At 43.5% G+C, this 13,726-nt stretch overlaps 1 protein-coding gene across 3 annotated transcripts; it reads right to left on the bottom strand.

The window, feature by feature from the left end:
* Positions 1-35: 35 nt before the first annotated feature.
* Positions 36-3,510, bottom strand: LOC115152113 (leucine-rich repeat-containing protein 56-like). 3 transcript variants are annotated; one of them, XM_029696639.1, is made up of 3 exons: positions 2,417-3,510; positions 2,042-2,210; positions 36-424 (listed from the first exon to the last, which is right to left on the bottom strand). In XM_029696639.1, the coding sequence occupies exons 1-3, from the start codon at positions 2,558-2,560 to the stop codon at positions 126-128; spliced, it is 612 nt and encodes a 203-aa protein (XP_029552499.1). In that variant the 5' UTR covers positions 2,561-3,510; the 3' UTR covers positions 36-125. The 3 variants fall into 3 exon arrangements, with proteins under 3 accessions (XP_029552499.1, XP_029552500.1, XP_029552501.1); XM_029696640.1 differs by having other exon boundaries at positions 2,103-2,210; XM_029696641.1 differs by having other exon boundaries at positions 2,169-2,210.
* Between the last annotated feature and the right edge of the window lie 10,216 nt (positions 3,511-13,726).

Genomic DNA, 13,726 nt, shown 5'->3' with positions numbered 1-13,726 from the left:
AGAAAGGGGTCTGGAGTCAACTGCTGAGAGAGGCCTGGCACTGACCGGTCGACTGGATGGACAGGAACTGGAGAGGCTATGAGCTTGGAGCTGGCCAGATTGAGTGCCTACTCCAGACCCAGCACCTATCTGGCTGCTTTCTCCTCTATGGCCAGACAGGGAAGAGGGAAAATATAGAAGAGTACAACACAGAGTAGTATTAATGGCCTTATGGAAGCAAAAAGACACACACACACACACCCTGTGCCATCTCTGTGCAGCTGCAGTCTTTGATGGACTCTCTGAGCAGGGCCCAGTCTTCCCCCATGGAGCTGGTGCAGCCAGGCCCTGCCTTCTCCTCTGCACACATGTAGTCTAGGTAATGCAGCTGTGGGACCAGCTCCCTTACCGCCGACCGGTAGCAGTAACCCTCCTCCTCCTCGGACTAGGGAAAAGAGAAGAAGACAGGATGAAGAAACACGAGAGGGTACCTTGAAGGAAGAGAACCCGCACATAAAAAAAGAGACACTAACAGATCCACTCCAACTACTTTCAGTTGCACAAGACCAGCCCAGTCAACGAGTACTACATGGAGGGTAGGGAAAATCTAGTCCTGGAGGGCTGCAGTATGTGCAGGCTTTTGTTCCAGCCCAGCACTTACACACCTCATTCAACTAATCGAGGTCCATATAAGCAGATGACACGTTGAATTAGGCTAGGTGTGTTAAAACAGGGCTTGAATAAATGCATCCAGTGCAGCCCTGGAGGAGCAGAGTTGCCTACCTCTGAACTACATAGTCGATTCAGTATGTTAGGTGATACAAATATGATAGGTGACTGTTTAAAGGGTCCAAGGTTGTGCTTTGGTTGTGATTATAATGGTTGATTAAGGCCAAGGAATGTCCAACCTTTCAAAGTTATCCTTTCAACGCCAAACACACCCCTTAACACCAGAATAACATACTGTAAAAGAACATAGCCCTGTTAGAAGAGCTTTAAGCTACAATGAGTGTAACTTCTGTTCAAAGGAGGAGACAAAGAACATGGTTCTGAGTGCTAATAATGGCAATAATCTGCACTTTGTACTGTGTTCTGGTCCTTTATCAGCACTGAGAGGAGAGCGAGGAGGGAGAGAGACCAGTAAAAGCACTATGCTGCTGCTAAGAGATCAAATTAGAGCGGAGTACTCTCACCCTTCACCAACCAACAGAGAGAGAGGGGGGAGAGAGAGGGAAAGAGACAAGAGAGAGGCGAGACTGAGGGGGAGAGAGAAGAAAGAGAGAGCGAGAGCTGCACTTTCTGTGCTCCACCAAGGGTATAGACAACCAGAGTCTAGAAAGAAAAAAAAAAGCAAACCCAAGGACCCCTCTCTGTGTTTGGACCAAGCCTAATGCATATTCAGGACAGCGTTCCCTCCCTCGCTGCCCCAGTTTCCTAATTCCTGCTGCTGGTTGGGTGGGTAAAAAATAAACACATTCACTCATCCATTCATACCACTTCAACACTGCATCACGTCATTATAGTGAAACCTTAATACACCACTTTAATATGGGCTTATTCCCATATCAACACCTGTGCTAAAGAGAGTATATTTTCCACCCTGCCTAGTTGAGCAATGTTTATACTAACCATCACCACAGCTTGTACCATCCCTACTTACAGAAGCAAAGCCTGCTTTGCTCTGGACACCAATTCCCTATCCCCTGTTCTCCAGTCCCACCCTGTTCTGCCTGATGCAGACATTATCATCTGGGCCCATATGGGGGACATTGGGGAGAGTATGACTCACAGCCTGAGCCCAGCATGCAGAGCCATGGTAGCACAGTCATTCTGGATAATCTCATTACCAGACTCAAACACTCACAACCCCCATGCCTGGACACACACACGCACACACACACACACACACACACACACACACACATATATGCACGCATCTTGAGTATCTAAAATCCAGATTCAGTAAGGTATACAATAATATACACGATTGTGGTTGTGGTGAGGGTTAGGAGTGTAGGAGTGTGTGCAAATACATGTGTGGCATTAGGTTGGGGGTGCATACAGACAGGGTTTCCCTCTACGGTGAGCGTGCGGAGTTGGGAGCACAGGCCCAGGTACTGCACCTGCACCAGGTCATCCACATCATTCCCTTCCAGGTCCAACAGCTGTAGATTCTCCAGCATGCTCACCTGACTCAGGTCCGACACTCTGTTGTAGGCCACATACAGCTCCTAGCGTAGGGAGAGGACATACCAACACATGCTCTGGTTTAGTGGAACTCAACTTTTACATAGTCAAATATATAAAACGTCAAACTTTGTTGAATTGTGAGGTTTTCACAGGTGAACGAGGTGGCTTGAAGCCAGGTGGAGTAACAGGTCTTGTAGACTGTAGTTCATGACGGTACACTGCAAAGGTTTTCCACTACAAACTCTACCTTGAGAGAGGAGGAGGGGACACCATCCAGGTCTGCCAGGCTGTAGTGAGATATCCACAGCACCTGAAGGTGAGACAGCGTGGTTCCCAGGTCTCTACACAGCCATGATCCAGAGGCAAGGGTGGAAGTGTCACAACAGAACATCAGGAGGGAAAAAGGCTACCGGCAGGGCTTTGCTCATTGGTACTGGTAGCACTGGTGTACCCAACTTTTAAAACAAGCACCAGAGTAATAGATTGATTTAAATGTATTTAGATAGCCTATATGAATCATGTTTTGAAGCTCATCTCCTGGAGCCGCTGTGGTGATACTGATGGTTTGTCGAGATTTATGGTTTGTTGACAACTGTAGCATTTTAGCTAAGCCTAACCCAGCTACGGACAGAAGTGACTTTACGTAGCTGGTTAGGAGAATGAGGTTAAGGTTAGGAAAAGGTTTTGGGTTAGGCTTAGCTAAACTGCTACAGTTGTCCACAATTGTTATCCCCAACGTGACAACTAGATGGAGCTGTACTGGTAGCCACCAGGCTCGACAAACTATTAGTATCATAACACCGCCTCCAAAACTAATGCAATCACTTTTCAACTGGTGAAAACTCCTCCCACCAGGGTAACCCGAACCAGATAATTGAATCCCCTCATTGGTAAATTAGCTGCCACAATCTGACCAATCAAACTGTTTTGTGTTGTACTCCCATTGTGATTGGTCCCTGGCCTGAACCAATAGGAGGCCATTTTTTATAATATAAAAGCCTCCTTCATTTAACCATCTGTAAAACTGGAAACCTGGGGAAGTGTCATTGCGGAAATCTGCTAAAGAGGGGTGTTAATCAGTGATGACTGCTAAAGAGGGGTGTTAATCAGTGATGACTGCTAAAGAGGGGTGTTAATCAGTGATGACTCGTAACACGTTAAACCAATCAAATGCCTTGCCAAAGGTCCTCACCAGATTAGTGACGTAGAAGAATGTTTTTTCACTAAAAACAAGCAGGCTAGCATTAGGGCCAAGAAGAAGCTAGTCACAATGAAGTACTTTTTGAGAAAAGTCAGCTAACCTTGTAAGCTACCTAGGTATACACTGAACAAAAATAGAAATGCCACATGTAAAGTGTTGGTTCCATGTTTCAAATAAAAGATCCCAGAAATGTTCCATACGCACAAAAATTGAATTTCTCTCAAATTCAAATCAAACCAATTGTTATTTGTCACATGCGCCGAATACAACAGGTGTAGACCTTACCGTGAAATGCTTACTTACAAGCCCTTAACCAACAGTGCAGTTCAAGAAATAGAGTTAAGAAAATATTTCCAAAATGAAATAAAGTAAAAATAACAAGTAACACAGTAGAATTACATAACAATAAAGAAACTATATACAGGGGGCCTGGTACCGAGTAAATGTGTGGGGGTACAGGTTAGTCAAGGAACCTGTGTGCACAAATTTGTTTACATCCCAAGCATTTCTCCTTTGCCAAGATAATCCATCCACCTGACAAGTGTGGCATATCAAGAAGCTGATTAAACAGTATGATCATTACACAGGTGCACCTATGTAATGGGGGCAATAAAAGGCCACTCTAAAATGTGCAGTTTTGTCACAAAAAACAATGCCAGATTTCTCAAGTTGTGAGGGAGCGTGAAATTGGCATGCTGACTGCAGGAATGTCCACCAGAGCTGTTGCCAGAGAATTTTATGTTCATTTCTCTTCCATAAGCCGTTTTAGGGAATTTGGCAGTACGTCCAACCGACCTCACAACCGCAAACCACGTGTATGGTGTCTCTTGGGGGCGAGCGATTTGCTGATGTCAACGTTGTGAACAGAGTGCCCCATGGTGGTGGTGGGGTTATGGTATGGGCAGGCATAAGCTACGGACAAGGAACACAATTGCATTTTATCGATGGCAATTTGAACTCAGAAATACCGTGACGACATCCTGAGGCGCATTGTCGTGCCATTTATCCGCCGCCAGCACCTCATGTTTCAGCATGAAAATGCAAGGATCTGTACACAATTTATGGAGGCTGAAAATGTCCTAGTTGTTCCATGGCCTGCATACTCACCAGACATGTCACCCATTGAGCATGTTTGGGATGCTCTGAGTCGACATGTATGACAGCGTGTTCCAGTTCCCGCCAATATCCAGAAACTTCACACAGCCATTGAAGAGGAGTGTAACAACATTCCACAGGCTACAATCAACAGCCTGATCAACTCTATGCGAAGGAGATGTGTAGCGCTGCATGAGGCAAATGTTGGTCACACCAGATACTGACTGGTTTTCTGATCCACGCCCCTACCGTTTTTTTTAAAGGTATCTGTGGCCAACAGATGCATATCTGTATTCTCATTCATGTGAAATCCATAAATTAGGGCCTAATGAATTTATTTGAATTGTCTGATTTCCTTATATGAACTGTAACTCAGTAAAACCTTTGAAATTGTTGCATGTTGCGTTCATATTTTTGTTCAGTATAGTTCAATTTCTCATGATTATAAAGCCAACAAAATGTTAATAAAAAAAGTATTATTTTCATACTGTACCTACAATATTATTTTCATACTGTACCTACATTTTAAAGGTTGGATTTGCACTAACCAATGTTATATGTCGGCACTTAAAAACCCCTAAGGTCGATGTCCACTCACCCACAGGAATAGAATTAGCATAATAAAAAATCCCCATAAAAATGCATCAGTTTAAGCAAGAGATGTTTTTTTTTGCATTGGATGCATCTCAATCCACCGCATCCACCTACAGTGCATTCGGAAAGTATTCAGACCCCTTCCCTTTCTACACATTTTGTTATGTTACAAGAGTTGCCAAGAGTGTGCAAAGCTGTCATCAAGGCAAAGGGTGGCTACTTTGAAGAATCGCAAATATAAAATATATTTTGATTTTTTAACACTTTTTTGGTTACTACATGATTCCACATGTGTTATTTCATAGTTTTGATGTCTTCACTATTATTCTACAATGTAGAAAATAGTAAAAAATTAAGAAAAACTTTTGACTGGTCCTGTATATAATTATTTTTGATACTTCAAGGGGTCTTACAATTCAAAATCAAATAGCTAAATGATTCTTGTTATGACCATCTGAAAACAATTCGTTCAACTACTAGACAAAAAGGAAATGTTCATTTGAGAATACAACACGGAAACAGAGACAGAAGCCCTTCCCCTCCTTACTGCAGGATTGTGATATGTGATTAATCAACATTGACACTAGTGTCATTTGAATAAAATAGTTTAACAATTAAAACAAGTTAAAACACTTCCCTCGAAAGAATCAACACTTCATCACTATAAAATGTACAAATAAGATAACTCGTAAATTAAGATTAGACATCTTAGTCAAAACAACAATAGATTATTGAGGAGTAGACTATTATTACTAAAGCATCATTTCAGGTGAACAAAAGAAAAAACTCCATACCAGCGATAGCACAACCTTGCTCCACTGATCTACTGGGTGAGCAAACTTCTGTTACATCCCAGAAATAGCACACTTGATTGTCAACTCAATGGGTTTGATAAGTTGAATCAGGTGTGTTATTGCTGGGCTGAAACAGAATCTTGCACACCCAGCAGACCTCCAGCAGGGTTCGCCTGCCCCAATTGTAATAGGTTTATACATTGTGTGTGATGTTCAACTGTATATTTGTATACAACCTGTGCTAACATAAGTAGGACTACACATATAACCCATGGCATATAGGTAGGCCTACCTATGTTATCAACATTTTGTATACAAAAATACAGCTGGTATACACAGTTGGTTTGTGAGAAGATGTTCGTTCACAGTTAGCCTTTGTTATGTAAATTAAACTGCAAAGTACCAGTGGCTTGGCTTTGGCCCCAAGTGAGAGCAGGTCTGCCGGAGACATGGCCCATTGGCACAAGGGTGCCGTCCCGTGTAGATGGAAACCGAAAAGTCTGAGCCTTATGGGTAAAACACTGGGGTAAATCATGTATGGAAATGCACCATTAGTCTTTTGGAACATTCATTGGGACCTATCTTTTCATTTGCAAACACAGGCTTTCTATATCTGAGGACAGAAAACATCACAAAGAAACAGGCTTCATTATACTCAAATTAGACAGCACTGAATATTATCTCTCTGTCCTCAAGGTTTTTCTCTCTCGGGTCTGGAACTGGAGAATATTTTCATAATGTCCTCCCACAAAGTTACCTGCGCTATCCAGTAGCCTACACTCTCCCTTTTCTGACAACTGGAGCTGCAATTTTACCTTTTTCCATGACTGTTATCTACAAAAGCATTTGGAGACTGTGTTTTTCATTTACAATAATTACATCAAGATAGCTAGCTAGTAGAAAGTTAGCTAGCTGATGACATTTAATTCACTTAGCTAAACAGTGTAACATTAGCTAGCAGATCAGTTGAGTTAGCCTACAAAGTGGCCTACTACTAGTACTGTAATACATTATTTTTAATTTTTTTTACATTTTCTAAATGTATTTACCTACTTTAATAGGTTCTCCCACTCCCTTTGTTTTTTCGGGTCCTTACTACAACGAAATAATGGGCAATCAAAAGATTTTACCTGTGGTAGCAAAGCGCAGCCATGGGGACGAATAGAGTACCACTGCATGAGTCATAATACCTATAAAATCTAGCGGACAAACAGGGAAATAGTTCAGGTAGCTAGGATTACGGAAGGATGATTGCAGAAACTGAGGTTTTGTTTGAAACTGCTAGTGAGTCGAGTGAAGCTAATAGTACGGAAAGTGAGAATGAGTGGGTAAACGAGAAGTAAAGCTATGTTGGAAAATAGGAAACCACTAGACTCGTTTTTGGTCAGTGTCAGTGTTTGGGATGAATGCTACTTGAGAAATATGTTTAACGTATCCAGGAAAATCTGGAATGTGTTGGAATAAAGTGTGGAGTCGGTGAGAGTCACAAGAAGTGGTCTTTAGATTTTTTGTGTGTCTGCGGAGCAGAAGACGCGAGTGTTAAGACTCAAAAAGATATCGGAGTGGAATGTTTCCTGCATGGATTTTCGTAGCAGGGCGCCTATCAAGGGGGCTATTTCTGGGGTGACGCAAGAAATAAAGGCAGAGGATATAACTGAAGACATCGAAGGAGTGGTTGGCGCACGTTGATTGACCTGTATGATTGACAGAGAAAAGAAATTCACTTCATCCATGCTACTGTTCTTTGATGAAGAGTCTCTCCCTTCTCATATAAAGTTAGGATTCATGAGATACCCTGTAAGAGCCTTTGTGCACAAGCCCCTTCAGTGTCATAAATGTAAATGATTTGGTCATGTGTCAAGTGTGTGCAGAAGGGAAGAATATTGTATGCCAGATGAAGGGAAGTGCTGCAACTGTGGAGGTGAACATGCGCCTGAATTCTTGGAGTGCCCAGTTAGGGTGAAGGAGAATGAGGTGGCAAGGGTAAGGAGTGTCCAGCGTGTCTATTATCTGGAGGCGGTGAGAAAATTGGAAGGAACGGGTAGCGGGGAAGAAGGAATTGTAGTAGAGCCACCAAGACCGGTGAAGGTTTGTCATCAACCAATGGACAGTGAAATGCTACATAGTAAAAAGTTGGACTTTGTATTATTTATTGTAATGGTCATAAACTGTACAGCACAAGCGGAGAAAAAGTATACCAAAATTGGAATAATTTTGAATGTTGCTGAACGTTTTTTGGGATTTCACAGCCGAGGCGGTGCAAGAAATCCTGTCGGTGAATGTAGCCCCATCGTAGGGATGTATTTTGGAGTGGACTGTGATTGGAAAAAGTATGATTTAATTTTGTAAATGTTAGTTGACGTGTTTTATTTTGTATGATGTCATTTTCCCCCTTTCCCGGAATGTTTTTTCTTATTCAATACCCCGTCCAGCCGGTGGCGGTAATGCACCATTAACAATGGATGCCAACCACCGTTAAACCTCATTGAAGAAGAAGGGAAACGGTTCCAGAAGTTTTTCCACCATTCATTTTTCCCATAGCGGGTTTTAGAAACACTTAAAATAAGGGCTGTGTTTTGTGTAGGCTTACTCTACCCCTACATTTCTTTAAATGTACCTATTAGCAATGTTGCCATCGAGAGACAACATGCAGAAGTTTGTGAGGATTTGTATTCTTGCATGATGTCCGATTTGTGCTAATTAGCATTTTCTAATCTGAGAGTAAATAGCGCCGAATATATTGATAAAAGTCACCTTGTCCAAAAGATTGACATGGTTTTTAAAACGTCACGCCAGGGTAAGCCTACATGAAACACAGCCCTTATTTGAAGTGTTGGTGAAAAAAATGGTGAAAAAATGGGAGGGTTTTTGAAATGTAACATCCAATCAAAATCTTGCCACTGGGAGCCAGCGTATCCTTCAAACAGTTTTTGCAATACAAAATTCTAAAGACCGCCAAGGGAGCCGTGACCAAGATGTGATTTTGGAGGTATGGCAACGTGAGACTAGGTGCTACCAACCAAATTATCAATACTCCAGCTAGCACAGAAGAAATATTTAGAGCATAGGCCTATGCGACCAAAATGGTTGCGCTTTAGACCAAAGGCCACCTGTCCATTAATAACGATAATAAAATAGCAACAGTTGTAAGACATAGTATTGGTCCGAAAATGTGGAATTCATGATAAGGAAAAATAATCACATCTGAAAGGATCCTACCAGCCCTTTTCCCGAAGCAGTCCCCACTTGACACCCCCATCCGCCAGTGTCCCAGCCCTCCTTCCCCTGCACACTCTCTTCTCTCTCACCAGCCTCTGTTATGAGTACCCCTGGACCTTAGCACACTCCTTACAGTCCCCCGACAGGCCTCCAGAACCCAGCCAGCATACTGCATTCTCCACAACCCCTCTGGACTTTCTATCCCTACTCTCTGCACACTTCCCCAGCCCCCGCATCCAAACCCAGGCCCATGGGAAACCCTTTTGAAGCCTTGTTTATCTATGACTACTGGTCAGTCCCCAACTTCAGTACATTTTTAAAAGCTGGTCCCCTCAACCTTCGCCCCAACAGCACACTCCCTACTTTCTCTACACTCCCTACTTTCTCTCCTGACTCCTCACAACACCAGCAGGCGCAGTATTCAGTCGTCCCTGACCGCCACCCTCCCTAACAAACACTCTCTCCTCATCAGCCTCCGTAGACCAGAGCAGGAAATGCTATCGAGGCTATTCACGTCCGGCCGGCCCTTGGCTGTTCCTCACAGGGTGGGTCACACAGTTCTCTATCTCCCCTCTGCTCCTCTCCCCTCTCTTATCCCTTGTTCCTGTATCACTCTACCTTCCCTCTCCTCTCTTATCCCTCGCTCCCTCTACAGAACTTCCAGGCCATGTAACACAGATATTTCTCCCCTCTGCTCCTCTCGCATCCTCTGCTTCCTGTATAACACTTACCCAGATGCACAATGGCTTCATCTTCATCCTCCAATGACAAGCTTTTTCCAGCAGCACCTTGTCAGCCTTGCCTGGTTGCCAAATCTGTGTGCTTTGTGCTGTTATACATGCGAATGACAGAGGTTCTGGCTAAAGCAAAAAATTGATCTGGCAAACAGGCTACAGTCTGTCTGTCTGCTGTGCGATTTACAGGCCGGGTGCATCCTCTTTCTCCACAGACAAAGGCCCTCAGTCAGATTTGCAGTTCCCCCTCGCCCTAGTGTTACAGCTCCCTACGGCCTGCCTTAGTGGAAATAAAGCCACTGCACCTGTACTGTGTATGTTCCTATCCCATAGCCTACCAGCAGGGCCCAGGGGTCTCGGTCTTCAAAGCCTAGCTCTTAACCACATTGCGGGCCTCCAGAGCCTTCTGCTTCTGGGCCTTTCCTGATGCAGACAGCCAGGCCAGGGTGAAGCGTCACAGAGATCCCCATGGGATGACACTAGCTCTGGTTCCAATTACAGCTCTCTTTGTGGGAGGATGGGAAACCCACACACAGTGGGTCTCCTGCTTGTCCCCTATCATAGGAATGGATCATCTAGGGCTACCTGCCTTTTTACTGTTAGCTGCTGCTAGTAGTAGTGTTTGTAGTACTCAGAGCAGAAAATGCTTTGTTTTATTTAACAGAAAATTCCAACACATAACTACAATAGACAGAGAGACAGAGACAGAGCACTATAGAGTGGGACTTTCCGCTTACCTCACTGACGTTATCATACTGTTGTTAATTTTCAGATGCACCAGCTTGGGCAAGTAGGCACCTGCAAGATGATAAGATAAAGAGAGAGAGAGACGTTCCTCACACGTCACAGAGGGCCGATGACTTGATTCGATTGGGTCTTAAACAACTGGCTGGCTCCCTCCCAGCCACGCCTTAACAGACCTATAATCTCCATTCATTATCGGAGAGAGAGAGAGAGAGACAGAGTCTGCTGCTTGTGATTCACCCCTGTGCAGACAAACTTCCGTCATGCCCGCACAAGTTGTGCAATTGAGTTTTTTTTAAGGACATAGGTGAGCATGATGGTGCGGTTCTTTCTGTCCTTATCTGTTAAAGCAGTGAGAAGAGCAGGAGGGAGTTGTGCTCAGTGAGAGAGCTATGTATGGTACAGTACAAACCTGAGTGTGAATTTGGCATGTTCTGTTTTGTGCATGGGGTTGGAACCTAAATTATTTTGCCATCGTTTCGTTCTGAACAGAACTATTCTTTTTTCCGTTCTACTGTTCCAACCAGCAAAATAAAGTTCTGAACCAGTTCGAACCCCAAAAGAAGTAATGGTTCCTTTTTAAACTTCTGAAATCGACATTTTTTGCTCGACATTAAATTACATAACCAATCGGATAGAGCAGCTTTCTATGGAGCGGGAAAGCGAGGGTGGAGGTGGAGGAGGAGGCTTGACTTGAAGCTCTGGGCATCTTGCTGTTATGCATTATCTGAATTGGGCTCACAGAATTATACCTAAGGATGAGCAGCTTCTATGAAGGAACTTTGAATGTCTTTGAACTTCAGAGAGTTGGCTTAATGTTAAACCAGAGAAGCTAGCTAGATAGCTAGCTAACAAGCTTGTGTGTGCAGAGCGGCACCAGAATTAAAATAAAAACACGTCTTAGCTTTTTGTAGTTAATAAATCCAATATGAAATGTGATAACTACAGTATCCTTAACTAGCATTGAAAAGGTTAATCCATTCTTCTCTAATTAAATCTGTCTCCCTAATTTCTGAATCATGGTTGTAACGTCAGTAAACTACAGTAACCTACACACACACTGGCAAAGATTTTCAGCTGGCAGGCAGACACTGGAATAAGTTTCTGAGTGACAGTGAGGGCTTTGCATAGGCGCTATGTTGCAATTTTTAGTGGGACTTGAACAAATTCCCGGAATGTAAAATATCATTATTAACCGATTCCCATTATTTTAAAATAATGTTTCTGTTCCGGAACAGATCACTTTGGTTCCCGGTTCTGATTCTGTTCCTTGAAAAACATTTTTTTTCCTCAAATGTTCTGTTCTGTTCCCTGAACCGGTTCCAACCCCTGGTTGTGTGCATCACACAGCCACGGTATGTTTTTGGTCTGGCCTTTATCTGTCTAACAGTAAACCATGTCTGTGTAGATTGTGATTGTCTTAATTTATCTATACTATGAGTCAATACACATAATATGAACTCATCATGTGTGAGTCTGTCAACACTGTACATTTTCACACATACAATAGGTATTGCATAATGCCCACTTCATGTTTGATTAAAACAAGGATTCACATACAGTACTGTTCACATACACGTCATATACAGTAAAAATAGCTGGTTTGATGAGCATGAAAACGATGTAAACACTCCAGAATCTCCCACAGTTGGCTCTCCAGAATCTCCCACAGTTGGCTCTCCAGAATCTCCCACAGTTGGCAGTTACTTGGAAAGTATTGGGAACAAAATAATCTGAACCACATCCAAAACAAACAGCAAATGCATCCAACAAAATGTGTCACTGTCCCAATACTTTTGGAGCTCACTGTATGTTACAAGTAAATGCCAAAATAAAGGAAATGGCAACATAAAGTGTCTTAACAGGGCGTTGGGCCACTACGAGCCTGAAGAGCTTCAATGTACATTGGCATAGATTCTACAAGTGTCTAGAACTCTATTGGAGGGATGTGACACCATTCTTCCATGAGAAATTCCATCATTTGGTGTTTTGTTGATGGTGGTGGAGCACTCTGTCTCAGGCGCCACTCCAGAATCTCCCATAAGTGTTCAATTGAGTTGAGATCTGGTGACTGAAAAGGACATGGCATATGGTTTACATCGTTTTCATGCTCATCAAACCATTAAAAACCACTCGTGCCCTGTGGATGGGGGCATTGCCATCCTATGGGGGCAAAGCCATGGCAGCCAACATAATGGCCTGCCAAGCATTTTCATACATGACCCTAGCATGATAGATATTAATTGCTTAATTAACTCCGGAACCACACCTTCTTCTTTGGGATTGGGTTGGCGGATCGAATCCAACTTAAAGGTGCATACACCGCCCCCTACTGTACTAAAATGTGAGGCCAGTCACGACCTACCTACACTAAATTATCTTCATTATTCCTGTTCCTAAAAGGAAAAACTTGCACCACAAACTAACCCTATACCTATATAGCCCTATTTCATATAAATAAAAAATCAGCACCCCAACTCATACACCCAGGTACCTCTCTGCAGATGCCACCTACACTCATTAAAAACCCACTACCCCATTCCACTACTTTGATGGTCTGGGAGGACGGGCCACACCCCTCAACACACCCTGTAACTCTTCTGAAGTCAAATCTCGTATACCCTTCTCTGCAGCTGCCACCACAACATCTATTCGCTGTGATTTACGTTCCATTTCTGCGGTACAGTTGATAACCATTGCTACAGTATGAACGCTAAGAAGCCAACCTTACTGAAGCATAACTCACACGTTACCCTATCCCTCTGTGTTGGCAGAAATCTACTACTTACTGGGATCCTCTCAGGATCCCTCACCCTTGACTCATCCCCCACCACTTCCTTCACTGCCTCAGTGTACGACACCCTCTGCACTACTCTGACTCTGGCCACTTCAACCTGCCTCTGTCGCCCAGGACACTTCAGATCCCCAGCAACATGGGCACCCCTACAGTTGACACACACAACTTTATCCACCGAAACTACACAATCCTCTGTCCCATGCACTACTGCACACGTCCCACATCTTGGAATCTCCCTTCTACACACTGCTGAAACATGACCATTGCACCTGAAACAACGCAGTGGTGCCTGCTCCCTCTGGTCAGAAAAAACACAAACACATATCACAAGTCCACTACAGGTTACTTCACTGATTCAATTGCCCCCAACTCTTTTCTC

This window comes from Salmo trutta, chromosome 17, assembly GCF_901001165.1.
Source record: "Salmo trutta chromosome 17, fSalTru1.1, whole genome shotgun sequence".
NCBI lineage: Eukaryota > Metazoa > Chordata > Actinopteri > Salmoniformes > Salmonidae > Salmo > Salmo trutta.
Note: the sequence above shows the minus strand (reverse complement) of the source record. Positions and strands in the feature narration are given on the sequence as shown.